General features: G+C 44.3%; 2 protein-coding genes across 14 annotated transcripts in view; both read left to right on the forward strand.

Moving 5' to 3' along the window:
- Nucleotides 1–521: 521 nt before the first annotated feature.
- znrd2 (zinc ribbon domain containing 2) lies at nt 522–3,892 on the forward strand. 2 transcript variants are annotated; one of them, XM_047608012.1, is made up of 4 exons: nt 522–608; nt 1,232–1,383; nt 1,537–1,621; nt 2,730–3,892. In XM_047608012.1, the coding sequence occupies exons 1-4, from the start codon at nt 593–595 to the stop codon at nt 3,197–3,199; spliced, it is 723 nt and encodes a 240-aa protein (XP_047463968.1). In that variant the 5' UTR covers nt 522–592; the 3' UTR covers nt 3,200–3,892. The 2 variants fall into 2 exon arrangements, with proteins under 2 accessions (XP_047463968.1, XP_047463970.1); XM_047608014.1 differs by lacking the exon at nt 522–608 and adding an exon at nt 694–1,008.
- Nucleotides 3,893–5,704: 1,812 nt separating this feature from the next.
- LOC125021099 (EH domain-binding protein 1-like) overlaps nt 5,705–27,421 on the forward strand; it is a 33,357-nt gene continuing 11,640 nt past the window's right edge. For 2 of the 12 annotated variants that reach the window (XM_047606953.1, XM_047606959.1), the window contains exons 1-15: nt 5,706–6,231; nt 11,127–11,184; nt 11,288–11,383; nt 12,336–12,389; nt 12,470–12,648; nt 13,851–13,969; nt 14,091–14,186; nt 16,902–17,426; nt 18,224–18,289; nt 18,450–18,566; nt 18,663–18,881; nt 19,971–20,163; nt 24,696–25,118; nt 25,340–25,438; nt 27,154–27,421. The exon at nt 27,154–27,421 is cut by the window's right edge and continues 419 nt beyond it. In XM_047606953.1, the coding sequence (XP_047462909.1) occupies nt 6,128–6,231; nt 11,127–11,184; nt 11,288–11,383; nt 12,336–12,389; nt 12,470–12,648; nt 13,851–13,969; nt 14,091–14,186; nt 16,902–17,426; nt 18,224–18,289; nt 18,450–18,566; nt 18,663–18,881; nt 19,971–20,163; nt 24,696–25,118; nt 25,340–25,438; nt 27,154–27,421 (2,616 nt within the window). In that variant the 5' untranslated portion in view covers nt 5,706–6,127. Of the gene's footprint in view, nt 6,232–11,126; nt 11,185–11,287; nt 11,384–12,335; nt 12,390–12,469; nt 12,649–13,850; nt 13,970–14,090; nt 14,187–16,901; nt 17,427–18,223; nt 18,290–18,449; nt 18,567–18,662; nt 18,882–19,970; nt 20,164–24,695; nt 25,119–25,339; nt 25,439–27,153 lie in introns of all 12 variants that reach the window. The other 10 variants (XM_047606952.1, XM_047606954.1, XM_047606957.1 and 7 more) reach the window with 10 other exon arrangements.

The raw sequence follows: 27,421 nt of genomic DNA on the forward strand, positions 1-27,421 counted from the left end.
AAGAAAGAAATAATTAAACATAGAAATAAAGAATTAAACATAGAAAGAAATATAGAAAGACAGAAAGAAAGAAAGAATTAAATGTAGAAAGAAAGAAAGAATTAAACGTAGAAAGAAAGAAAGAAAGAAAGAAAGAAACAATTAAACGTAGAAAGAAAGAAAGAAAGACAGAAAGAAAGAAAGAAAGAAAGAAAGAAAGAAAGAAAGAAAGAAAGAAAGAAAGAAAGAATTAAACGTAGAAAGAAATATAGAAAGACAGAAAGAAAGAAAGAATTAAAGAATTAAACGTAGAAAGAAAGAAAGAAAGAAAGAAAGAAAGAAAGAAAGAAAGAAAGAAAGAATTAAACGTAGAAAGAAAGAAAGAAAGAAAGAAAGAAAGAAAGAAAGAAAGAAAGAAAGAAAGAAAGAATTAAACGTAGTTATTTAGTAAGTTATTGTTATTGCGTCTTATGGCCGTAGTTCCGCTCTACCTCAGTAGGGGGCAGCATCTCTACTGAACTTTTCACTTTTAGATAAACGAAGAAGAAGAAGAAGACGTCCAAGCAGCGGGGCACGTGACGTCATGACGCACAGCGTGTAGCACTGAAGCAACATGGCATTGAATGGAGGTTTGTGAGCTCGTAGCTGGATAACGTTGACATTTAACTCCGTTTTATTGATGTTAACGAACCGTTTTAACTCCGGTTTAGTCAAAATACCCTCGAGTGATTTTATATTCGCTGACTTGATAGATTTCTGTCGGCTAAACGTTAGCGCGGAGGATTTTTCCAGATAGCTTGTTATCATTTAGTAGCTGAGCCTCCTCGGCTACGAGGGTTTTAACTTCATAATAACACAACGTTAAGGTTTCACATGCGTGTTAAAGCCGTGAGCGATGTAGAAAAACGGCAGAAGAGAAGGGAAACGTGCTGTAGCTACGATAAAAGCGGCCGTTTAAATCACGATAAGATAAGACATGTTGTCAGAGCTGCTGCTAAAGGAAACTAATAATTCTACTCAGCGCACAAGGTACAATAGTAATAATACATATATAGGGATGGATGTATAACTGAGTACAATAAAATATAAACCGTAAACATAAATGTGCTAGCTCGTATATGCACGAATGTCCCGTATTTTAAAGCAGCTGTGTGAATAAACTGAAGGCTCCGGGTGTTAGATGAGTTATGAATGTGTATTATTTTTTCTTGTCGTATTCAGTTTGAGTGAAACCAGCTCCTTGTTGTTTCAGATGACGAGGACTTTGAGTGGGAACCTCCAACAGAAGCAGAGATGAAGGTGATCCAGGCGCGTAGGGAGAGGCAGGATAAAATCAGCAAGCTGATGGGAGACTACCTGCTGAAGGGCTACAAGATGCTGGGAGACTGCTGCGACCTGTGTGGGGTGAGTGGGGGAAGGGAGGGATGGATGGATGGATGGATGGATGGATGGAGGGATGGATGGATGGATGGAGGGATGGAGGGATGGGTGGGGGGGGCTGTTTCTATTCCTGGAGGTGTGTTCAGGGATGTGACATGTGTTGCTTTGTGTTTCCAGACTATTCTCCTTCAGGACAAGCAGCACAAAAACTACTGTGTCTCATGTCAGGAGCTGGACTCTGATGTGGACAAGGACAATCCTGGTACGACGCACAGATATAGGGACGAGTCTGGATCAGGTTTTATCTGATACTGGTGCTTAAAGAATGAAAACAAACAAACTTGGTCCAAAAACGTAATTTTATGACATGCAAGTTGAACAGAATATTAAATTAATAATATAAATGAACCAATATAAAATAACCAGTGTGGTGGCGTCTGTCAGGCATCAGAGACGCTACATCTCTGGTCCTTTAATAAAATGCTATGCTAATGCTAATGCTATGTGTGGTCAGGTGTTGAATCTAATTCCAGGTGTTTCCTCCTTGTTGCATCTTTAGAGGTGAAGTCCAGACAAACTTTAGACAAACTCAGACATCCATGCAGCGATAGAGCTAAGGAGGCTAAGCTAATTAAAAACTCACTGGAACCAAATCAGTCTGGTTCCTACCTAGCATCAGCACCGTTAGCATCAGCACCGTTAGCATCATGGTAGCCAGTGTCCGTACTCATCCCTTCTCACAGATAAACCACATGCATTTATCAGGACGCTAAAAGAAACAGTTTTGTTGCTGTTGCTCCTGTGAAGTCACAGCTGCAAGGAGAGAAAATATATATGTATAAAAAAATAAGACGGAAGATGCATAAAAAACAGACATTGCACAAGTGTTCAGGATATAGAGAAGTAAACGGTATGAAGAAAGGAAAAAGGAAGAGTCACGCTTTGGGCCGATCGTGAACGACTTCCACCACCTCTCAGAGAAATTAGAAATACTCATAAATAGTGAAAATTAAACTAGTCTCACTGTTGTTTAGTATCATTATAGCATTAGCATGCTAGCCATGATAACTTAGTAGTAACTGAGGTAAAGTTACGTGTCAGTTAAATGTGTTTATCTACATGGACATAAATTACATGAACACATGGGTTTCACAGTATATATGAGGCTAGCTGCTATTTTTCTAAGCCTTTAGTCTAGATAACTAGCTAGCATAAGGTTAGCATAAGGCTAGCATAAGGTTAGCATAAGGCTAGGCTAACTTCAAACTTCATTTGTTCATTCAAGGTTCACATTAATGATGGTGTGACTTTATTTTTCTATATAAAACCTTAACAGACGTCTTTTCCTGCCTCTGTGTGTTCTTGTCCAGCTCTGAATGCTCAGGCTGCCTTGTCCCAGGTCAGAGAGAGGCAGCTGGCGTCCCAGTCTCCTGCACCGTCCCAGGTCCTTGAACTGAACGGAGGTCCCTGTAACGCCCAGACCAGCGCGGCGGTGGCGTCGGCAGCGTCGGGGGCGGCGGCGTCCGTTCCTCAGCCCAGACCCGAGCACTGCGAGGGGGCCGCCGCGGGGGGCAGGGCCCTCCTGCCTCCCCCCGCCGTCCCTCCCCCGTCGACCCCCGCCTCCGGCCCGGCCCTGGCGCCCCCTCGCCCCCCGGTCTCCCCCCAGACCTCCGCCCTGCGGCCTGTGCTGGAAGAGGCGGAGGAAGTGGTCCTCACCAAACTCCGCTGGGCCACCACCCAGCTGCAGAGCTCCGCCTCCCTGGAGGCCAGCATCCAGCTGTGCAGCCTCATCACCAGCTGTGCCACGTCGCTGCGCAGCCTCAAGGAGCTCAGCCAGTAGCGGAGCCCTGTTTCTGCTTCTGCTTCTGTCTTGGAACACTGACTCTGGTTCGACTTTGAATCCTCGCTTAGAGCTGAAGCCACAATTGGTCAGAAAACGCACTTGAAATAGGATTTTAAAAAAGTTCACGCAGTCAGGACAGAAATGCTTTGTTCATCTGAATGTTTTTGTCAATTTCTTAGTTGGAACTACGACAATGGAGCGTTTAATTTGTATCCATCTGATCCTTTAAAGCTACAGAAAACTAGCATGTGTTAATAATAATAATAATAATAATAATGATAATGAGTCGTAGTTAATCCACGTCTGTTACTTTAAACACATCCAGAAAAATAAGTTTGATTTCAAACAGAAAAATGATAGAAAAGCTCCAGAGCTTCCGGATCAGATTAAACCTGTCGCTGCTCCGTCTGACTCTCCGGTAGATTCCTGTGCAGGTGTGAACAGGTGTGAGGTTTTTATTGTACATATGTCCGACCGTAGACAGGGAAACGTTTCAGCTGTTCCTCAGCAGGCGGCTCTTCGCTGTGGAAACGCCGGCTCCAGCTGGTTTTCTAACGGAACTCGTCCTCTTCAGGATCCCTGCAGCTCGGCGGCTCCCAGCAGAGGGCGCCAAAAGTTCAGAGAAGATGGTTAATTGGAAAATGATGCAAATTTTAAATATCAATAAAAAATGTCCGTTGCATTTAAAAATGAGTGGAAGTGGGTTGAAGTTAAAGTTGCTGCTGTTGTAAGACGGATGCATCCTGAGCTCCTGCAGCTGGTGGACGGGTGGAGGTGGAGGTGGAGGTGGAGGTGGAGCCAGAAGGTGAAGCGGTCGCTCTGTGTTGATAATCCAACATTTCAACTCTCTGATTTTTAGTGCATTAGTTTTCAGTGGGAAAAACTTTCAGCTCAGATGGAACTTTATCGTTTTTATATATCAGGACTAGTTTTAGTTCATGGGCCCAGTTTGATCTCAACCAGTAAGAATCAGAATAATAACCTCTAGGTAAGTTATTACGTTTGTTTTAGTGCAAAGAGGAACGAGTTAATAAGGACAATGTTTAGAATTAAACTAAAAAGGAAGTAAGTGTAATTTGGGCTCATGACTGTTCACTGTTTAGTCCCTGATCTTCTCTCATTAAAGAGTTAATTAAACATGTGCTGCCATCATGTTATAGTTACTGTAAAACTGGATAAAAAGACTAAAGCAGATCAGCACTGAGAAAGGAAACACGTGAGAGGACAAGTCCCTAACATAAGATACCGATCAGCCACAACATTACGACCAGTAACAGGTAAATGAACCATATTATAATAATTCAGTTGTTCTGCTGGGAAACGTTTTTACCTGATGTTCATTAATGTGGATGTTAATCAGTCAGACTTTATCTGTTCGTTTATTGGTTTAAAATACACAGAGATCATGCACATTAACAAACATGGCAGCTCAGCTACGTTTCTCTGGGGCAGGTGACCTGAGCTCCACAATATTTAACAACAGAACTTAACTACACACACATGCATTAATACATCACAGCGATCACACACCTGATCACCTCTCCAACCGCCATCATTTTCAATTTCTTTTACAATCTGTAAATCACTTTTCATGCAGAAAGTAGCACTAAGATCCCACCTGAGCCCCCTCCCTCCCACCCCGTCCTACAACACATCCACACGCACACGACTTAAAAATCTACTACACAGAATAAATAACAATATTCATTAGAACAGGAGCAGGTGAAGGAAAGACCCTAAAAACCTAAAATTAGTAAATAATTAAAAAAAAGCAAAGACTTACAAGAGAAAAATTAATAAATAGAATCAAATTTAAGGTCATAAAAGGTGACAGGAGGATGCAGCGTGACACAAACACAAAAGCACTTTAGAAACAACACTAACCTCAGAAGGCTCGTGTCTGATGAATATTCTGCAGGTGGTCATAATGATATGGCTGATAGAGGTCAGGTTTAATGAAGCTCCTCCTAAAGCCTGAGGGGGGCGGTAGAGACATCACCTGTTGTTAGGTGTGAGCGTGTTTGCTGGTGGGGGGGTTGAATACTGGACCCAGGGTGTAACATTAGACTCTGACCCCCCCCCCCCCCCCCCCCCCCCCCCTCCAGCTGTCCCCGTCCGTCCATCCGTCTCTGTCCCTCCAGCTAAAAATACATTCGTGCTGTCAGTGAGGAAACTCCCCAGCTCCGGGCCCAGCTGGCTCCGTGCGTGGAAACCATTCCTCTGTAGTAACACATCAAACTCTTTATTTATTTATTTAGCTTTTTAAAGGCGCTGCTCGGACTCAGGAAGTGACTGAGTGACTGTGGACGCATGAACTCTGATAAACAGAGTCGGGATCAAAGTCTGCGGGTCTGAGCGGAGCCTGTGTCTCTCTGCGCCAGATAAAGAGCTTTGCATGCGGCTGCTGCATCACCGGCGGCAGCTCTTTGCATATATCCTGTCTGAGTCTGAGTGTGTGAGGCTGCAGCTGACGCACGGAGGGAGGGAGGGGGGAGGGAGGGGGGAGGAGTAGAGGAAGCGGACCTACATTATTACAACACAACAGAACTGCGCCGTCTCCATGTGGATCAGGGTCCGGGACGCGCAGCACTTTCACTTTTCACTCACTTAGTTTCCATGTTTCCTTCCAGCTGATGACACGGAGACACGGAGACACATGGACACATGTCCACGTCCACGTCCTCTCTGACGGATTCTACTTGTTACAGATGAATGAGCGTCACAAGTCACGGCTTGTGTGACCTTCATCATCATCATCATCCTCAACCTCATCATCACCAGGATCAGGAGAAGAGGAGGAGAAGAGGAGGAGGAGGAGAGGAAAACCTTTTAAGGAAGAGGAGAAGTTGTTGGATTATTGAGCTGCGGAGGAATTCGTCCTTTTCTTTTTTCTTCTTCCTCTCTTTGGTTTTGTTTTGAGAAGTCATGACTTCGGTGTGGAAGAGGCTTCAGCGCGTCGGTAAAAAGGCTTCAAAGTTTCAGTTCGTGGCTTCTTACCAGGAGCTGGTTCTGGAGTGCACCAAGAAATGGTGAGTTTGATCCCGTTTGACTTCAGTTTTAAAGTTTTATTTTTGCGTGTTCGCGTGTGTCAGTCACCTTGTGGAGGCTTGTGGCCTGTTATTAGCTATAATAAAACCCACTGCGGTCACGGCCGTGCTCGTGTTGTGGGTCTTTCCGCTGCACTGACGCGGATGAGGGCGTCCCTCATGTATGTGCATGTGCTGGACTCGCCCGGGAACCCCCCCCCCCCCCCCCTTATCCAAAAACCTTTATACTACAGTAAATCTGCACTTATTCTAGTCCTGTATCTGTAAATATGAGTGAATTCATCATGAAACGTCAGCGTGGGGCGCGTTGGGTCAGTGAACGCAACACCAGAACATGACATGTTAGTCAGCACTGAAGTTCAGTTTCCTCAGACCAGACTGGTCACTGATCAGTTTCTATAAGCTGAGTCTTTATTGGACGTGTGGTTCAGTTTCCTGTTATACAAAACACCTTCATTCAGAACCTGACACGAGCATTTACTGACACTTTTTATTCTCTTTTCATATTTAAACCTCCTCTTACATAATGACTGTAAAGTTCTTTCCAGCTGCTTCAGGTCTTATCAGGTTTTACGTTGAAGGAGCCACAGTAAAGTGTGATCGGCAGCGAGCAGCGCGGTGATTCAGACGGGACGGGGCGACTCCCTCTGTGATGAAATCAGAGTTTATAAGTCTTTAATAGTTGCACTGTTGAGTCACCGGGGCTAAAGTCAGGAACCACCGAGAGAAAGAGAGAGGGAGGGAGGGAGGAAGTGAGGAAACACAGGCCGGACTCAGAGTCAAAGTTTCAGTCATGTGTTCGTGGCTGGAGTCAAAGGTTTCTGACACTTCATCACGTCTAAGATCAGAGGCAGGAGGTGTTTGTTCCACGGGGCTGATGCCGTTTCAGGCTGGTGACGACTGGGAGACTTTGCACTAGAAGGTTTCAGACTCAGAGCTGAAGGAGAAAGAGAATAAATACTGGACTAAAACCTGCCAGGAGCCTGAGACACGGTTCCAGTTCCTGTTTCGTTTTATGTGACTCGACCTGTGACTCCACATCGTACATAGAGTACTGGACTTTCCACGTAGTCTCAAACTCATCTCCAGAGTCTTTAATTCTCACCTACTGACGACTAAGCTGCCGTTTGGTTTTTGCGTAGATTCTCCTTCAGACGGGAGCGGGTGGAGACCAAAGCAGAGCTAAAACACTAGAATCTGAGGAATGAGTCCATAGTTCCTGTTTTGTGTTGATTTAGTGCGATGATTTAAAATAACTCTCCACTGAGATGCATTTTTAATTTTGACCTGATCCGTGACCCCACGTCTTAGATTCAGGTGGTGGAGACCAAAACGGAGCTAAAAGCAAATGAACAGTGGACTAAAATCCACCTGCAGTCGAGTTTTAACTTGCAAATAAACCCTAAAACGTTTCCATGTTAACGTCAGAGCTGTTTCCTGTCGCGCGACGTGACCAAAACTTTCTAACTAAGCTGAACTTTACTGGAAACCAGGACGCAGATAAGAAGACGACATGAATTTAACGTAAACATGACGTTTAGTTGTGAAACTATTGTTTGAAACGTGGAGCAAAGACAAAAAACTGCTGCTTATACTAAGACGAACAAGGAACTTATTAAACCATGTATGAGTGGATTGAAATAATACGATTTGTTTTTCCCTGAAAGTTGAAAGTTTCTGGCCCAAAGTGAATCAGGTGTGAGGACACGATCCCTGAAACGTTCTGCGTCCGTCGTGTTAATGTTGTGGAGCGACAGCGTCTGTGATTATTCTCTGCAGACAGTTAAGAGAAATGATGCTGGTGGCTCAAACCTAATTACAGTCTCAACAACAACAACTATTTTTACGTAACACAAGGGAAAACGTCATGTGACACGACCACGAGGAGGCTTCAGTGAGTGAGAGGCTGCGTTTAAACGCTGGACGTATCACAGATACTGAAGCGTTTCAGACCAGAGGAGTAATAACACGTCTCCTGCTCCGAGCTTCGTCCTCACCAGACGTTTCTAACCTTTGTCTCCGATTATTTTTAATTGTCCATAAGTTGTTTGGTGTGTCTTATATTTAACTGTGAGTCTGCCGGTCTATTTCTGATGACCCCCTGACACACATACCACACAAACACATGTGCACACAAAGAGCTCCGAGCTACAGTTAGCATCTATAAGCTAACGCTGCTCTGTCTAATGTGTCGATGATATAGTTTATAGGTTAGATATTATATATATATTATATATATTCAGGCTTTTCCCACGAACATAACACTCGACAAGGGACTTTTTATTTTAAAAACTTACTTAAACATAAATTCGTACATAGATTAGTACATGGAAAGTATTCTCTGTATTTTTGAGGCTATGTTGGTTATTGCTGTTTGATTTACACTTAGAGTGACTTCACTTATTTGTTGAATTATTGTATTTAATGTTTGTTATGTTTCCTGGTTTAGTTTTATGATATAATTTCAGCTTTTATTTGTTTTCGTTGCTGAATTTGTTGTGAAGACTAGCGAGCACTTGGTGGAAGCTAATGGGGATGCTAATAAATAATGGAATAGAAAACCTTTATAGAGGACATGCAGTGATGTCACTTCCTCCCAGAGGCCACGCCCCCTGAGTGTCAAAAACATGGTGAAATGTATCAGTAAATACAGAGAGAGCAGGAAAAATGTGGATTATCAGAGAAAATTAGGGACATTTGGACTCAACAATGATCCATATGAACTAGTGTGGATTTAATAAAGTGGATTAGCCTCAGTTTCAGTTAGTTTTAGTTCATTTCAGTTATGATAAATGTAGCCAAATAAAAGATGCTAACGCTAAGAGCATTAGCCACACAATACTGTAGCGTTAAAAGGACGATGAGGAGGTTTCTGAGTCTGGATTCTGGTTGTTTCTTCTAATGCATTGATCCGTTTACTTCTCTGTTCTTTGGCAGATTTCTGTAAAAATATAAAATAAATCTCTGACTGCTTTTCAGACCTGTTGGTTCAGTCAATCACACAACAGCTCTTCACCTTTTCTCAATTAATTTTACAGTTTAGACGCTATTAAAGCCTACGATTCAAACTAATGCTGCTAATCTCTATCATCATCTGTCACTTTTTGCCACTTAGTGGCCGTAACCATGGAGACGTCAGCTGACTGTGACATCACGTTCATACTCCTCTGTTTGTCCCATTAAGGGGAAACTGCAGTTTGTAACATCATACATAAGGGCAGAAAAATAACAAGAATAAAGAGTAGACTGTATAAAAGATAAATAATAAGATAAAAACATATGTATAAATATGCAACAAAAGAAACTGGATTGTAACACAGTATTGAACTGCATCAGTGACGTGTGGATGTAGCAGAGTGAGCAGTGAAGTGTTGAGCGTGTTGAACCTTGAGGAGTAATAATAATGTTGTTCATCGTTTTCATTGTGGAGTCAAACAGCAGCAGGAAGGAAAGAGCTCGGTTCCTTTACACCGTGAGGCTGAAGCAGAAAGAAGAATAATAATAATGTAGTTTAGCATCTAACCAGACGTGCATTCAGTGCAGGTAGATACCACACACACGCATTCAGGACTGAAATCCTCCAGAGTCTGTGATGCAGCAGCTAAACAAAAATTAATTAAACGTAAACGTTTTAAACCGGCGTCCGTCTCCTCTGGTAGATTTGCTTCATCCTACACCAAGATAATGACCCAGAACTTTAGTCTGAGCTCCACCAGAACCACCTCAGGATGAAACCACGGGCAGGACCAGGACCCGGTCTCTAGACTTTAACACCACGAAGCTGGTTTGTCATGAACCGGACACGAAGAGTGAAAGTAAAGAACCCTCTGGAAAATATTTGATTTCCATTTTAAAAAAGAAAGAATGTTTGTGTTCACATGTTTTAATCAGATAAAGATGGTTGGTTGGTCACTGGGACGAGTCCAAAGTTTAGAATAGATTCTGGGTTAGATATTGATTCCATGTTATTTTTAACTTGACTTGTTTATTTGGTCTGTGCTTTTATTTCAGAGCAGAATGAGACAATATTGGAGTTTTCTAAAACCTTTGACTGGACGTGTAGATATAAAACACTGACGTATATTCACAGTGACTGATATTATACATGTAACAGAGATATACAGTCGACTATAAACAGGAACTATAACATTTATAGTAAAGGAAGATGATTAAATTAGACAAGAATAAACAGGACACAACAACTAACACACACAGACTGAGTGTAGAATAAATGAGAAGCTGGTTGTTTATTAACACTATGATGATGTTGAGTGTGTGTGTGATATGTGTGTGTGTGTGCGTTCTCGGGTCGAGGGGGTTCCTTCTTCCTGTCTAGAGGAACGCCTCGCGTTCAGGCCTCGGCCCCGGGTCACATGACCAGCTGCTTCCTGTTTCACTTCCTGTGTTAGAGAAGACGGAGAGAACACGAAGAAAAAGTCAAAACCCTCGTACCACTTAGAGAAAGAGACGCACCCACGACTGTGTGGACTCAGATCACTAATGGACAGCTGCATGTGCACACACACACACAGACACACACAGACACACACACAGACACACACACAGACACACACACACAGACACACACACACAGACACACACACAGACACACACTGTGTCATATCTGTGTGGACACAGACGGACAGATAGACAAATATCTCATAGACACTCACTGTGTTTTCCCTGAGTCAGAGGAAGTGGTGTTTTACAGTCATGAGACCTGATGTGTTGTGATGTGTTCTTTGTATAACGTCCACGTTGTGTTAAAGGTTTAAAATGACCAGTTGTGTCTCATTAAACGCGTTTCCAGAGCTCAGTGTGGAACAAACCAGTCGAGGTGTCGCTTCTGTTTTGACCTGTTGCTCGTGTTCCTACAGGCAACCGGACAAGCTGAGGGTGGTGTGGACCAGGAGGAACAGACGCATGTGTTCCAAGGTGAAGCCAAGCACACACACACTCACACACACACACACAGACACACACAGACACACACACAGAGTGTGCGTGTTGTTAACGTGCTGTTTGTTGTACTGTGCAGCTCCACAGTTGGCAGCCTGGCATCAAGAACCCGTACAGAGGAATGGTGGTGTGGCCCGTCCCAGAAAACATAGACATCTCTGTTACTCTCTTCAAGGTATCGACCCCAGAACCCTCTGTATGAACCCGCCACAACATTACGACCACTGACCGTCAATAACATGAAACCATCGTGTCAGAGTTCTGCTGGGAAACTTTCAAACGTTGGTGTGGAAGTTACTTAGACATGTATCCTCCACTGAGACCAGGCAACAGCCAACTTAGTGCATGATTAACGTTTCATTTAGCCAATGATGCTCTAATGCTCTAAACACCGACATGCTGCCCAGAGAAGTTTGGATTGTTCACAGACAGAACAGTGTGTAACGGAGCTGGACGTCTGGGTTTAATCTCAAATGAGAAACAGTGGAAAAAATGTGACTTTACTTCACTGACTGTGTGAATCTGTTTATAAAATATAATTCCTTCATTATGAGCTTTTTATTCAAAATGTCCAAATGGAAGTAGATGAGACTTTATGCTCTGATAATCTTGTGTCCTCAGTTTCCTCTGAAGGCAACACTGACCGTCACGTTTCCATTTTTCTTCCATCTTTCATCACTACACAATCAAACTAACATGTTTTATCATGTTTCATTCACATTCTGGCTTTAATTGTTCTTTTAAATGTACATTTTGATTTGGATTCTTTGGTGTCTTTGTTCAGATTGTTCCATGAACTGATTCCTTTCTCAGAAACACAACGTTCCTAAGGTCCTTAAACATGACAAAACAAAAGCTCTGGTCTCAGGAGGTTTAAAAACTACTAAAAAATAAAAACACAGAGAACAGTTCAAGCTGTTCATCTGGCCTCCAAACTCACTAGATCCTAAACTGATCAGGTATCAGAGAAATAAAAATGAAATAAAACAGTAACACAGCATCATGAGTTTGAGCTAAGAGACTTTTAGGAAGGTGGTCATAATGTTACGGCTGACTGCTGCATATCTGCAGTAGTTGCCATGAACAGGCTTTTGTATAACATCATGTCTCTGTTATCGTCCCCTCAGGAAGCCAACGCTGACGAGTTTGAGGACAAAGACTGGACGTTTGTCCTTGAAGGTGTAAGTATCAAACTGAACCCGACTCCGTTCAACTCTCTTCTCGTCCTCATCGTCTCCGTCTCCATCGTCTCCGTCCACAGGAGAACAAGGGACACCGCAAAGTTCTGGCGTCGGTCGACATCAACCTGAAGCGCTTCGCCAGCCCCACGCCCACTCAGACCGACCTGACCCTGAAGCTGAAGCCGCTGTCCGTCAAAGTGGTGGAGGCCACGCTGAAGCTGTCTCTGTCCTGCGTCTTCGTCCGGGAGGGAAAAGCAACGTGAGTCCATCGCTTCAGTTCAATTTAAAAAAAAAGATACGGGACGACAAAATGAGACAAACAAACTAAATGTCTGTGTATGTTCACATGCCTTAAACCTTTAGTTTATTTAGAAGAATAAAAACTAAACATCATCTTTGAACAAGAAGTAGTTACTAAAAAAATAAAGTCACCAGTGTGCAACAAGTTAACAAACTATTTATTTTAATTCCTGAACATTTCTGAGTAAAAACACAATTACAAACAAAGTCCCAATGTCCTCAAACGAGTACTTGCTCGTTAGTGACATGTTGGTTTGTTACTATGATAGAATTTGTTCAGTTTATGAGTCAAACTAGAAAAGTTAATCATCATAAATAGTTTCAGTCGTGACGTTGGATGAGGTTTCGTACCTTTTCCACTTTTGTCGTGTGATCGGCTGCAGAATGAATCACGTTCTTACTCCGACTAGTGTGTTGACCTTTTGCTACCACTAGGTGGCAGACTAAAGCGTCCACGTAAGAGGACGACAGGTTTAAATGAATAGAATAAGAACAAGCGGCTGCAGAGTGAATGTGAGGATCATATGAGGACACAGGGTCTCAGGACGTTAAGTCGACTCTTCACACATTATTATTTGCTCCATTTTCCGTCGATAACGAGTTCATTTCCTGTGTTTTCTCCAGATCTCGTTATCTCATCATTATCTCATTATCAGCATTTAGCGCTGTCACACTGTATATAACAATATAGCTGAACGCCCATAAAGATGCAATAATTAAATTTTTTTATTCCACTTATATGAATCACATTGTCACAATAACTTCCTGAGAAGTGATGAAAGATATTTTATTCCTACTTTTCCGATGAAAGATGATGTGACGTCCATGTCTCAATAGAACAGAATAGAATAGAATAAAACAGCGTTTATTTGGGGGAAAGTCCAGTTTACAACATCACACATAGGGACAGAAAAATAACAGGAATAGAGAGTGAACGGTATAAAAGGTAAATAAGCATCGTCTGCACACAGATAATGATGTTGGATGTTGCTCAGAGCGATAAATAAATATATGAATCTAAATAAATCAGATAAAAGCTGAAGGTGGATATGAACCAGCTGTTTAAAACATGGATGCTCTGACCACATCCTGAGTCATTAGTATTAATAAGAGTCTCTCTGTGACGATGATGATGATGATGATGGTGGTGTTTGTCCTCAGAGATGAAGACATGCAGAGTCTGGCCAGTCTGATGAGCGTCAAACCCACGGACATCGGAAATCTGGACGACTTCAACGAGAGCGATGAGGAGGAGGACAGGAAGTCGCTGACGGCTGCAGGTTTGTTTCTTCTCTCGGATCCTCGTCGCTCGCTCTCTCCTCACGCCTTTCATGTTTCCTTGTTTCCTTCTTCCTCTTCTCCTTGCTCTTCCTCTTTTCTTTGTGTCCTGTCCCGCTGCAGCTCCTCATCACGCTCTAACTCGTCCAAATCGTCCCGCTCCTCCTCCGCCTGATACTCGAGCCTCCTCCGGACCCCCCCCTCCTCCTGCAGCCTCAGGTAGCCGCCTCCTCCTTTCTCCTCCTGCTGTTTTTGGGAAGGAGGTGTGAACAGGAATCGTTCGACTCAGTTTATTATGCTGCAGTATTTCACACACTGGTGACACATATAATATACGTCCTCCTCAGAATCAGAATCACTGAGAGTCTCCGTTAAAAACCTCTCAAACATCTGAAGCTCAAACAGTTTAACGCTCTGCTCAGGTTTTTTTAGATGTATTCACGTAGACGTTTATCTCTAAAGTGCAGTGGAAACACTGGTCCCTGGAGATGATGCAGGGTCACGTGACCAGGTCATGTGACAGCGTCATGTGACCAGGTCATGTGACCAGGTCATGTGACCAGTTCATCTGAAGTCTAACTTCCTCAAAGTGACAAAGTTTAAGAGAATTATGTGACATCACGTAAAGACGAGACTTTACCAGAGTTAAAGCTCATTCACTAAACACCTTTCAGTGGAAATAAAGAGAAACTATCAGAAATATCACTTTTATTTTAAGTCACGGACTAATTCCGCCCTTAGATCAGATAAATGAAAAGCTCCAACGTCAGACGAGTCGTCCCCGATGCTTCTGCTTTAGCTCATAGACTAAAGTTTCACTTCTAGTCCTGCAATGAAAGTTTTTACATTTTTGCAAAAATTCTGAACTAGTGGTGGAAGAACTTTGCAGCATCGAGTTAAAGTCCTTTAGTTAAACCTCAGTGAGAGGAACAATGACATGAAGTCACCACAGATGGTTCATATGGTTCCTTTTAATCCAACTGTTGCTGCAGCTTTATTAGATGGAGACGAGTCGACTGGTCGCAGCAAGAAAACATTCAGAGTTATTTGTACCCAGGGGGCAGTTTAAGCCCCGGCTGAGCAGCGTGACGCACAAGCACAACAAAAATACAAACACAAAACAGAACAGAGATGACTGTGCCAAGATAAACCAGTAAGTGTTTTAACTTCCCAGAGTCTCAGTGATCCACAGTATGAGCAAGTTAAAAGGAGGTAAAAGTAGCTCGTAGCTCATAAGAGGGCGCCGGGTTTTTACTGGATACTGAATCTTGACGGATGAGTTGCAAGAAAATTATCTGCAAAATATGCAAAGCACGAAGCAGCTGAACATGGAAACACGCAAATTAAGCTCCTGAGAACTGAGCAGGTTCAAAACACTCAGCAAACAGCCCCGTTTAAAAGGACTAAATATCTATTAACCGTCCGAAAAATGAGACAAAATGGGAAAATCCAGGTGCAGACGCTCAAGTAAACAAAGCACCTACAGGTTCCAGCTTGTGTCGTCTTCAGGGTGTGAACACAGTGAATCAGAATAACTGTGATTCTATCGCCACATGTGCAGCGTTGGGACATGCACCGTTTTCTCTCCGGCCTCTGGGAGTAAAGGTGAATGTGTTACTCTCTCTGACCCCTGGGGGGGGACAGACTGGGGGGGACAGAATGTCCAAGCTCCGCGTGGACAAGGAATAAGATCCACTGTAGAACGTCAACAGGAAACTAAAATAATCCAAAACAATGACGGTTTCTAGGAAAAAAAGACTCAAAACACACCATCCCCGGAACAAAAAATATATTTTTACGACGATCTCTACAAAACAGATTAAAGGTCTAAGTCCTCAATAATTCAAATGGTAACAACTCACAAAGCAGTTACAGTTTATACAGAGTTTACACTTTTATGGCTGAGTCTCTTTCATGCTGAGCTCCTACGAACTGTTTTGTCATGTGATTCATTTCCAGTCATTAACCTCATGAGACCTGAGACCTGAATTTCTAAGAATATAAAAACTAAGCATCATCTTTAAACAGGAAGTAGTAGTTTTTGAAAAAAATAATGTCCTCATATGTGGACACTGGGATTATTTCATGATTTATATTATAATAAAGTCACTAATGTGTGACAAAATATAAAACTGTTTATTTTAATACCTGAACACGACCGAGCAAAGACAGAACAATGAAGTCCCAGCGTCCTCAAACGAGTACTTGCTAATTAGCGTCGTTGTAGCTCGTTGTTAAATTTGCATCATATCAAACTAGAAACGTTCATGAGAATAAATAAATAAGTTTTAACAGTGATGAGGTTTTGTTCCTCGTCCACTTTTGTCCTGTGATCATCTGTAGAATGAATCTGATCATGACCCTTTGCTTCCACTAGATGGCAGACTAAAACGTCCACTAACGAGGACAACGGGTTTAAATGAAGCAGAATAAGCTGCAATGAAACCTAAAACTTAGCGTCCACATATGAGGACACAAGGTCTCAGGAGGTTCAGATGGTTTTACATGTTGCTGATTTCTTTATTTCTTTCCTCTCTGTCTTCCTTCCATTGTTTGTGTTTCTGTAAATTTCTCCATCCATCCATCCATCCCTCCCTCCATCCATCCATTCATCCATCCATCCATCCCTCCCTCCCTCCCTGCCATCCTTTACTCCATCCCACCCATCCATCCATCCATCCATCCATCCATCCATCCATCCATCCATCCATCCATCCTTTACTCCATCCATCCATCCCTCCATCCATCCATCCATCCATCCCTCCCTCCATCCATCCATTCATCCATCCATCCATCCCTCCCTCCCTCCCTGCCATCCTTTACTCCATCCCACCCATCCATCCATCCCTCCATCCATCCATCCCTCCCTCTCTCCCTGCCATCCTTTACTCCATCCATCCATCCATCCCTCCATCCATCCCTCCCTCCCTCCAGCCTCTGCCTCCCTCCCTGCCGTCCTCTCCCGGCCTCCCCTCCCCACCGCCCCCCGCCCTTCTCCCCGTCGCCCCCGTCATCCTTTCTCCAACACCCCCGTCCAATCAGAGGCGGTGCCGCCTTCCCCTGGCCCCTCCCCTCAGCCGTCGCCCCGGTCGAAGCACAAAAAAACGAGCGCCTCCGTCCTCCCAGAGGAGATCTCACCTCCTCACCCTCCAGCTCCTAAAAGCTCTGAGCCTGAGTCTGAGTCTCCCCCCGTCCTCCCCCCTCCCTCTGAACCTCCCACTTCACCTCCAGCAGACGTTACTCCTTCAGCTCCCGAACCTCCATCACCTGATTTTATTAAAACATCCACCGCCCCCGTCGCTTCATCCCTGACTCTGTCCACCTCTCTGACCCATAAGCCCGACTCTACCGCCCCCCAGCCTCCCCCTCCCAAGTCTTCCTCCCCCCCTCCTCCTCTCACCTGGACCGTCTCTCAGCCTCCCTCCCTGCCCAGAATCTTCCAGTCCGGTTCTGCAAAAGGTACCAAGAGTCCGGCTGGTTCGTGTTCTTCTCACCTGTGTGTGTTTGTGGTGGTTTGACCTGGTTCTCAGCGACATTTAGCTTCACTCTGCAAAGACAAATACTGAGAGTGTGTCAGTGTATGTGGAGGATCTGAGCATGATCCGAGCTGTGCATGATCCACAAAAACATCATAATCTTTCCTACATTTGTTCTCAGAATGAGACCAAACTCAAAGACCTGTCAATAAACCCTGAGTTCAGTTTATTTGCTGCATGGAGCAACTTTCTGCACATTTTTTTTAACATCAGATTATTTCTGCCTCGCTGCCTCGTCACTTACTTACTCCAAACTTTTTTAACTCTTCGTCTACAGATATAAAACATATATTATCAGCATTAGTTGTGAGTTTCAGGTTTGTCCAAGCAGAAGCTGCATTTACTACGTTCCCCTCCACAGTGGTTCCTCTTACTTCTTGTAATATCTTTGTTTTAGAGGCTTCACTTGATAAAGACAGACCAGACTTCGTCCCCTCTGTGTCCTTTGGTCAAATCATCCATCCAGGTAGTGAGAGTGTAGAGGACGGTGAATATAGTCCCATCAGTCAGAGTCAACTTTTTAAAATAACACTCAGGGAGTGAGTTTATCAGTATATTCTCTAAAATATTCATTTCCATGAGTGTATTAACATGCATGTGTGAGCAGAAGAGCTGTTAAACCCTCTCATATAAATCCTTCCTGTGCTGTGACTGTGGAGAAGCTGCAGTGAAACTCGTTCCACTTTCACTCTCTGAGACTAAACGTTGGTTTCTCCTCAGCTCTGTCTTCGTGCCAGCGGCGCCCCCCGGAGGTTCAAGCGTGCGACGCTCCTTCCTCCGTCTCCGGTCTGTCTCTGTCTCTGTCTCTGTCTCTGTCTCTGTCTCTGTCTCTGTTTGTCTTTGAACTACATGATTCTCCTCAGCTCATTTTTAAACCTGTCTCTGTCTCTGTCTCTGTCTCTGTCTCTGTCTCTGTCTCTGTGTCTGTGTCTCCATCGTGCGTCAGGACGTTCTCACGTTTTCAAACCTCACGTCGTCAAGTCCATCCCTCGCCCCACCTCCCCCTCCCCCTTCTCAGCTGACCCCCCCTCCCACCCCTCCTCCTCCTCCTCCTCAGACTCAGGTAACTCTCCTCTCCGTCTCCAGCTCAGATCTCCTTTCTCCCTCCTCACCTCCTCCTTCCTTCCTCCTTCTTCTCCTCCTCCTGTTTGTGTCTCAGGTGTCCCTGACTCTGTCCCGGCTGGAGGAGACGTGTCCCCCGTCCCTCTCCTCTGCAGCCCCGACCTGGACGCTCTCTGTGACCCGGAGGCTCCGGGGCGACTCGCCTCCCTCCCACGCTCCTCTGCTCTTTCCACCCACGCTTTCTTCTCCTCCCCCCTCCCTGCCTCTCCTCCTCCTCCTCTTCCTCCTCGTCCTCCGCCTCAGATCAGTCAGACAGGTACTGCAGCCAGAAGTAATCTGATTACTGATTACTTGATTCTAAAAGTAACTAAGTTATTTTATCAGTTACATTCAGCATAAAAAGAAAAACAACAACTGGTTTTCACTGTAGTTCAGTTTAACAGTTTTAACTTTTTCCTGAAATAAAATATGTTTATAAATAAAAGAAAAATGCAGCATTTAATCTACAACACACTCTAAATTTGATACATGGCTGTTAGAATTTAAACTAGACAGCAAATTTATACTGACAGAACAACTAACACTAGAATTATACTGGAATAAATGGAACTAGAAATGATAGAATTGTTAAATTAAACTGGAACTAGAACAAGAACTAGAATTTAATAACTGGAACTAGAACTGAACTAAAAACTAAAGAACAGACTAGAATTAATAACTGAATTAGAATCAGAACTAGAACTAGAACAGAATAGAACTAGAATTAAGAACTGAATAGAATTAGAATAGAATTATAGAACAAGAACAAGAACAAGAACTAGAATTAGAATTAGACTTAGAATTAGAAGTTAGAACTAGAACTAGAACCAGAACTAGAACTAGAATTAAAACTAGAAGTAGAACTAGAATTAGAATTAGAATTAGAATTGGAACTAGAACTAGAACTAGAACTAGAACTAGAATTAGAATTAGAAGTTAGAACTAGAACTAGAACCAGAGCAAGAACAAGAACTAGAATTAGAACTGGAACTAGAATTAGAACTAGAATTAGAACTAGAATTAAAACTAGAACTGGAACTAGAACTAGAATTAGAACTAGAACCAGAACCAGAGCCGTAACTAGAAATAGAACTACTTAGTTAGTTGGTTTATTTAAAGTTTATTTAAAGGTAAAGCTACATAATAAACTCTGCTGTATGTTCTATATATGATCATTTTAAGCCTCTGATACGACTCGTCACATACGTGACTTCACTCCTCAAAGTTCAGGAAGAAATGAAAGATATATCTTTAAAATGGGACAAATAGAAACACAGTGTCCTGGATAATTCGCTGATTACTGGAAACCGTCTGGACCAACCAGCCTCCTTCCTTTTCTTTACGTGGTGTGTTTCTGTCTGTGCAGGCTCAGCGCTCCCCCCCCCTCAGCCGGACCGCGAGGCCTCCTCTGCAGCTAAAGGAGCAGCTCCGAGCCCCTTGAGTCGAGCTCCACCTCCTCCTCTTTCCCCTCAGCACAACCAGGCAGAGGCTAACGGCGGCGCCGCTAACCCTCCGCTCAGACCGGCCCAGGAAAACAGAGCAGGACCCAGGAAGAACAGGTGAGGTCACGGGTTTGACTCCAGGCTGGAAAACTGGAATAAGAGGCTCAGAGGAACCGTGTGTTTGATGCTGCATGCAGCTGCTGTGGAGCCCTGAGTCCTTCACGGTGGCTTTGCATCACATCCCCTCACAGAGTCACCCCTCGTTTAATGCTTGTGTTGGACCTAAAGAGCAAAGAGCACGGTTTGACCGATGCACGGAGGTTTGTCGGTTTATGGGTCTTTCAACACAATATATAGCTTAAGTTACTATAACGGGACGTCACAGTACAGACACAGAAAGTTTTATTAATCCCTGAACGGCAACAACACACAACAATAAGACACAACAATAACACACCGCATGAGTAGAATGATATGACCTGGGTTTATTTAATATAATACGTCAGAAAGTAGAATAAATAACAGTAAAGGAGAAGATAGAGGTTAAAATAGAAAAGTGTTTGTGGTGCCCAGCGCAGGAAGGTTCTGGGTTCTAATCCCTTATGTGTGGAGTTTGCATGTTCTTGCATGTTTCCCATCTGGAGAGAGTGGAAAGAGTCACTACCCCTGAGTTGAGTTTCCAAGATGGCCGCCCCGTGTGTAAACAATTAGCAGCTCCAGTAACGTTCCGTTTATTAGCTCTTCTGATTAGTTGTTGTTAAAGTAAACCAGTCGTACAAACAGGATTTATCCACATACTGTTACAGTGTCATTTAAGTTTTTCATGTGTTATATGGGAACTACAAACTCATGTCATGCTAACGGCTAAAAACATTAGCCTGGTAAAACCAAAACAGAGACAAACGCCATCGTCGCCATCTTGTTTTCCTCCCACTGAGCTAAACGGATTCCAGGGATAGACTCCAGACTCCAGTTATAATAACTTCATTAAGAACATCCAAAAAGCTTTTAAAAAACAAATGCAACAGAGTTTTTTGAGGAGACATTTGCTCTCAGTATCTTGTTCAGTTCTAAGGGACTGAACTTTAAAGAGGTTTAAAAAGGAACCTCTGAGGAAACGGTGCAAGTTTACGTTTCTATTTGACTTTTTTAAACACTTCCTGGATATAAACCAGGACCTGGAGCCTTCAGCTTCCCTGAGAGCAGGTCGGAGGTTTTAGTTTCCCTTCCCTCGAGCTCGCCGTCTTCATGCTAAGCTAAGCTAAGCTAAGCTAAGCTAAGCTAACCGTGTGTTTTGTGAATGCACCACGCACCTAAAAGGAGCCGCTAACCCCGCCCCCCCTGCACGCCTCCAGCCTGACCTCCTGGTGTTTGTGTCCGTAGTCCAGCCCCGTCCTCCCGCTCAGAGCTGATCATAGCGCCCCCCCCTCCGTGGCCCTTCTCCTGCAGCGACCCCCCCGCCCCCACGCAGCCCTCCACCAGCGTCGTGGCTGCGTTCATCACCCACACGCACACAAACGCTGAAAACGATGAGAACGTTAGCGTAGACGCTCCCCACCTCCTCCTCCTCCACTCCCTCCCTGAGCCTCCCACCCAGGGGGGAGCACCGGGGGGGGGGACTCTGCGAGAGGAGGCCTCTAACAGACCTCCTCCTGGGTGAGTATCTGTGCTGAGGATGTGACATGTGATGGATGTGATGACGGTGACTCACAGACACGAAGGAGTAAAGGATTTTATCTATTTATCTGTTCTACAGTGGAGGAGGAAAGATAGAGGGAGGAGCAAAGGAGGAGGAGGAGGAGAGGGAGGAGGGGGAGAGGAGGAGGAGGAGAGAGGAAGAGCAAAAAGCTGTGCTCCTGAAGGAGGAGGAGAGGAGGAAAAAACACGAAGAAGAAAAGAAGAGAGTTTTAGAAGAGGAGAAGAAGAGACTCCTGCAGGAGCAGGAGGAGGTGAAGAAGGAGACGGAGAGGAGGAAACGTGAGGAGGAGAGACTCCTGAAGGAGAAGAGAGATAAACAGGAGAGGAGGAAAAGAGAGGAGGAGGAGAGGAGGAAAAGAGAGGAGGAGGAGGAGAGGAGACGCGTAGAGTTAGAGGAGGAAAAGGAGAGACTGAGGAGGAGGGGGGAGGAGCAGCAGGAGGAGGAGAGGAGGAGAGAGAGGGAGAGTTTCATGAGGAAGATGAAGGAGGAAGAGGAGCAGAGGAAGAGGAGGGAGGAGGAGAAACGGAGGTTCCTGGAGGCGCAGGAGGAGGAGAAAGAGAGGAGGAGGAAGATGGAGGAGAAAGAGGCAAAAGAGAAGGAGGAGCAGAAAATGAAAGAGGAGGAGGAGGAGAATAAGAGGAGGGAGGAACAGAAAATGAAAGAGGAGGAGGAGAAGAAGAGGAGGGAGGAACAGAAAATGAAAGAGGAGGAGGAGAGGAGGAGGAGGGGGGAGGAGGAGGAGAAGAAGAGGAGGGAGGAGCAGGAGAGTTTAATGAGGAAGATGAAAGAGGAGGAGGAGAAAAGGAGGGTGTTTGAGGAGCAGAGGAAGAAGAGGGAGGAGGAGAAAAGGAGGCTCCTGGAGGCGGAGGAGGAGGAGGAGAGAAAGAGGAGGGCAGATGAGGAGAAAAGAAAGAGGGAGGAGCAGGAGGAGGAGAAAAGACTGAAAGAGGCAGAGGAGAGAAGAAAGAGGGAGGTGAAAGAAAAGGAGAGACTCCTTAGGGAAGAGAAAGAAAAGAAAAGGCAGGATGAGGAGGAGGAGAGGAGGAGGCAGAGAGAAGAAGGAGAAAGGAGACGACTGCAAGAGGAGAAGGAGGAGAAAGAGAAGCTGCTGCTGGAGGAGGTGGAAAGAAGGAGGAGGAAGGAGGAGGAGGAGGAGGTGTCAGCTCAGGAAAACCGGTCGGACGAGGACAAGGAGAAGATGAGAGCTGCTCCTTCACGGCCTCCTCCTGCTCCTGCTCCTGCTCCTCACCTCCCTCCTCTGTGGTGAGTCCATTAAACCAGACCTCACCAGACCCCTGGTAGTCTGGAGAAATATAATAATAATTATTATAATAACTATAATAATTACAGCATGAACACAGAGATCAAACTAATTATCATTAATAATAATCTCTAAATAATTAAACCATGAACGATCAAACTAAAAGAATCAGCGTCTCTGGGTTTTAGAAGAATCATCAGAATCATAAATGTACTTTTCACTCCACTAAAGGTTTGAATGTATAAAAACGTGTGCAAACTGATGAACTAACAGCGACACTGAGGCCAGTTCATAGTCACGGTTTTGATGCAGTGAAATGATAACTATATTTTATACAGAGAGAAAGAAGAACGAGAAACTAAAAGCTTGTACAGTGAACAACTTCACTCAGCTTCCATTAAAAGATAAAACACTGTAACTTAAACCTAGGACCTGGCCCGTCTTACTAAATAATATTTACAAGAGGAAAGAAAACTGAAAATAAGAAGGTGGAAGTAAAACTTATCTCTGCTTCCTTTCTCACTTATTTATAACATGATGCAGCTTTAAATAAGTGATTCACAATGAACTGATGCACAGATGTTTCCGTGTCTTGGCCTGTAAATATAATAATAGAGCACATGACTCAGATGACAGCTCAGCTCTTTAAAAATATTCATTGCACATTTACCTCAGTGAATATGTGACACTTTGTTTGCTGGGAGGAGGAAATGCACATATATTATTTTACTGATTTATTAATTAAGCACAAACAAAACATGAATCACCTCAAATAAAAGTAGGAACGGTTTATTTTAGCTGAACACAGAGAGGAGACGTAAGATTCATCTGTTTTTTTGACGTGTCAGTTAGAGAGAAGCATTTATTTTAAAAGCTTGTTTTTATCGTCTATCTCTTCATTCGTTTTATTTATTTTAACTATAATGTTCAAATTAAAAGTTTTCAAATCAAAGCTTCGCTCTGTAGCGGCTCTGCTTCAAGCTTCTGTCCTACTGCTTCTTCTTCTTCTTCTTCTTCTTCTTCTTCTTCTTCTTCTTCTTCTTCTTCTGTGGTGGTGGTTGTGATTCTCTGAGGTGGGGAGATCGACCCCTAATCAGCTGATACCAACGATACTCAATCCGTGAACACCCTCCTCAGTGCTGTTGTGTTGTTGTGTGTTGTGCTGTTATGTGTTGTGTTGTTGCGTGTGCATGCACAGTACTTCGTTCGTTATCTTCGTTTTCTTCTTCTACTCTCCTGCATCTTATTTCTCCCTTGTTTCATTTTCTCTTTGTGTCTCTGCCTTGAATCCAGTCTCCAGTCGCCCTCTCTCATAAAGGAAGGTTCTCTGTCAAACACTGTCCCAGAAAAGGACGTGTCGTCCTCCTCACGTCCCCCTGTTCAGGACAAACTGTTCACGTTAGAGGTCCTGACGCTGGCGCCGCCTCCACAGAGGTTGTCCGACGCCGAGGTTCCTCTGTGGAAAGTGCTAGAGGCCAGAAGTGGGAACGATACCACAGAAAGTATCTCTGCTGGGGAGGGGGCAGAACCTCTGTGCAGAGGGTAAGACTGGACCCGTGAGGGGGGGCGTCTGTCTGCTCCGTCTGCTCCGTCTGTCCCGTCTGTCCCGTCTGGGTTCGTCCGCCTCGCTGCTCGTCTGCTTCCTGAACGAGCTCCTGATCTTAACGATGTGTTTCTTTTCTCTTCCAGCTCAAACCGAGAAGATGCTGCCGTTAAACATCAGCTCCAACCAGAGCAGAAAGAAGATGATTCTAAAAACCCGTTCAGTGCGGCGCCGCCCGAGCAGGAGGAGCCCGAAGAGCCGAACCGGGAAGAACCCTCGCTCCACATCCTTCCCCCCAAACCAGAACCAGAACCGGAACCAGAACCTAAACCTAAACCAGAACCAGAACCGGACCTCCAGCCGTCAGAAAAACCACCAGCGGAGGAGGCGCGAGAGGAGGAACGAAGCGACGCCGTGTCTGGAGGTCGGGGGGGTTCGATGAACCACGAGGAGCAGCTGTGGGCGGCGGTGGAGGAGACCACGGTGGAGATGAGCGAGGGCACGGAAACGGAGGAGAAGAAGGAGGAAGAGGAGGAGAAGAAGGAGGAAGAGGAGGGTGTGACCGGGGGGTGAGTGGGTGACTGTTGTTCGCAGCATGACCAGACGTTGGCGCACTAACCTCCTCCACGCTGCTGCAGAACAGACTAACCTCCTCCACGCTGCTGCAGAACAGACTAACCTCCTCCACGCTGCTGCAGAACAGACTAACCTCCTCCTCAGCTCGTCTCTCTCCGGGTCTTTAGCCAGGATCAACCTGCAGCACAGTAACACGTGTCTCTGTGTGCGTTAGAACCCAGGTCTGTGCACAAACACGGGCGGGGAGGCAGGAGAAGGAGGAGGCGGCGGCGGCCGGCTTCATGTCGGCCGTGGTCGGGGTGTTTTTTAGAGGGTGAGTCTCCGCCCGCCGCTCGGCTGCAGTGATTCCAGCCTGTGCTGATGCAGAACGCGCTGACACGTTTCTAATCCACGTTTCTAACGTCATGATCAGCGGTGAAATCTGGTGACTGGGCTCATTAATCAAGCAGCAAACGAACATCACCCACAGTTCACACAGTTACAGCGTTTACAGCTGCACTTTCACGTTTCTACGTCTCAACTGGTCCAGAATCAGGAAAAACAGTCAACTTCTCACATTTACTGGATGAAAAAACATTCTGCAGTTTAATATCAGTATAATATCAGAGCATGAGAACACAATAAACCAGTTTAATGATAAACTAAAACAATGAACAGGTGGAGGGAACGGTTCCTTTTACACTAATAAACTGCATTTTAAATTCTTTCACGTCAGTAACTAACGAGCACAAACACCAAATGAAAAAGTCAAACTACTGAGGAAACACTCATGTTCTGTTCAGACACTTCTTCAAGCATCAAAATATGTGAAATAAGAAAATGAAGCTTCTGGGAAAAATTAATAAAAAATTAAAAGACGTTTGTAGCTTTAGCCAACGCTGCACAAAAAAAAACAGGATGAAAGGACGTTACTAGGATTTAAACCCCAACGTCCCCATGTTTCTAGTTTTGTCCAATAAATCTTTCAAATCCATAACTGAAAAAAAAAACCTGTTGTAAGTTACTTTAAAAATAATTTTCTCATCTTTTTGTGTGTTAGTTTGGGAGGAATTAGCCCTGTTAGCACATTTATACCAGTCGTCCCTGAGTTTTACTTTAGTTTATGTTAAAAATACAATGAGAATAAGAAAGAATAAATCTGGCAGAGATGTTAAATCAAAGAAGCTCCTCAATCAAAACATCAAAAGCAACATTAGATCTACACCGACAACGACACATAAAAAGCTCATACGGCGCTAAAATTCACTGATTAAATACATTTTCATTTGGTCCCTGAAGATGAAGATGATGCTTTAAGAGATGGAGGCAGATTCTTGGTCCTTTATAAAGAACGTTGAATGAAGTCCCACATAAAGGACATAAATAAATATGTTTAGTCTGTTTAGTGGAGTAAGAGTGAATATTAAAAAATACTTGGCCAATCATGAGTTAAATTAATGAATTTATACATAAATACACATATTTGGTAAAAGTTTGTTCTGGATAAAGAAGCTGAAGTGACATCTACTCACACGACTGATCATTCTCACAAATCTGGTAAATTCTTATTGAGATCGGGAGCACATGTAATTACACTACATTATATAATATAAGGATGAGTTAAACTGTAGCACGAGGTTAACGAACGCCCCGTCCTGTCGTCTTTATGTGTCTTTATTTTGGTTGTTTGGTTTGAAATGCGTCCAGGGAGCCGGTGTAATCGGTCAAACTGAATGATGTTCTCGTCTGCATGGCACCTGAAAAGGCTTTTCCTCGTCCTAATCTCTCACACCAGGGCCGATGTTAATGCCAGTGTGTGTGTGTTTGTCGTGCAGTTATAAGGAAAAGGAATAAAACAAAAAGGCTTTGTGGTGGTTTCTCAGTGTCGAACAGTCACTGCTTCCTTTCACGCTGCACTTTGGATTTGCACCAAAACAAAGTCTGAGACGGAGCCGTTGAGCGGCGCATGTCGTCTGCCTGGAGTTCGCTGACTTGCTGTGGTGATTTCAGGGTGAGCTCTGTCTCACGGTTTTCCTGTCCTGTCTCCAGCTACGAGACCGTGGCCTCCATCCTGACCACCAGCAGCTCCTCTGAAGCACCTCACCCACGTCTCTCTGCAGAACAACCCAGTGTAGATGAGGAAGAAGACGCAGAGCTCCTCTGTTCCTCTGAGCCAGACGATGCTCTGGTTCCTGTTGTTGTGGACGTGTCTCCTCCCACGTCTTTCTCTGACCCCGTCCACAGTCTGAAGCTCTGTGAGGAACCACAGAGACCAGATCCTGATGAGACACTGGGTCTGGTGGCGAGACTGCGACTG

Source organism: Mugil cephalus, chromosome 15 (assembly GCF_022458985.1).
Source record: "Mugil cephalus isolate CIBA_MC_2020 chromosome 15, CIBA_Mcephalus_1.1, whole genome shotgun sequence".
NCBI classification, from domain to species: domain Eukaryota; kingdom Metazoa; phylum Chordata; class Actinopteri; order Mugiliformes; family Mugilidae; genus Mugil; species Mugil cephalus.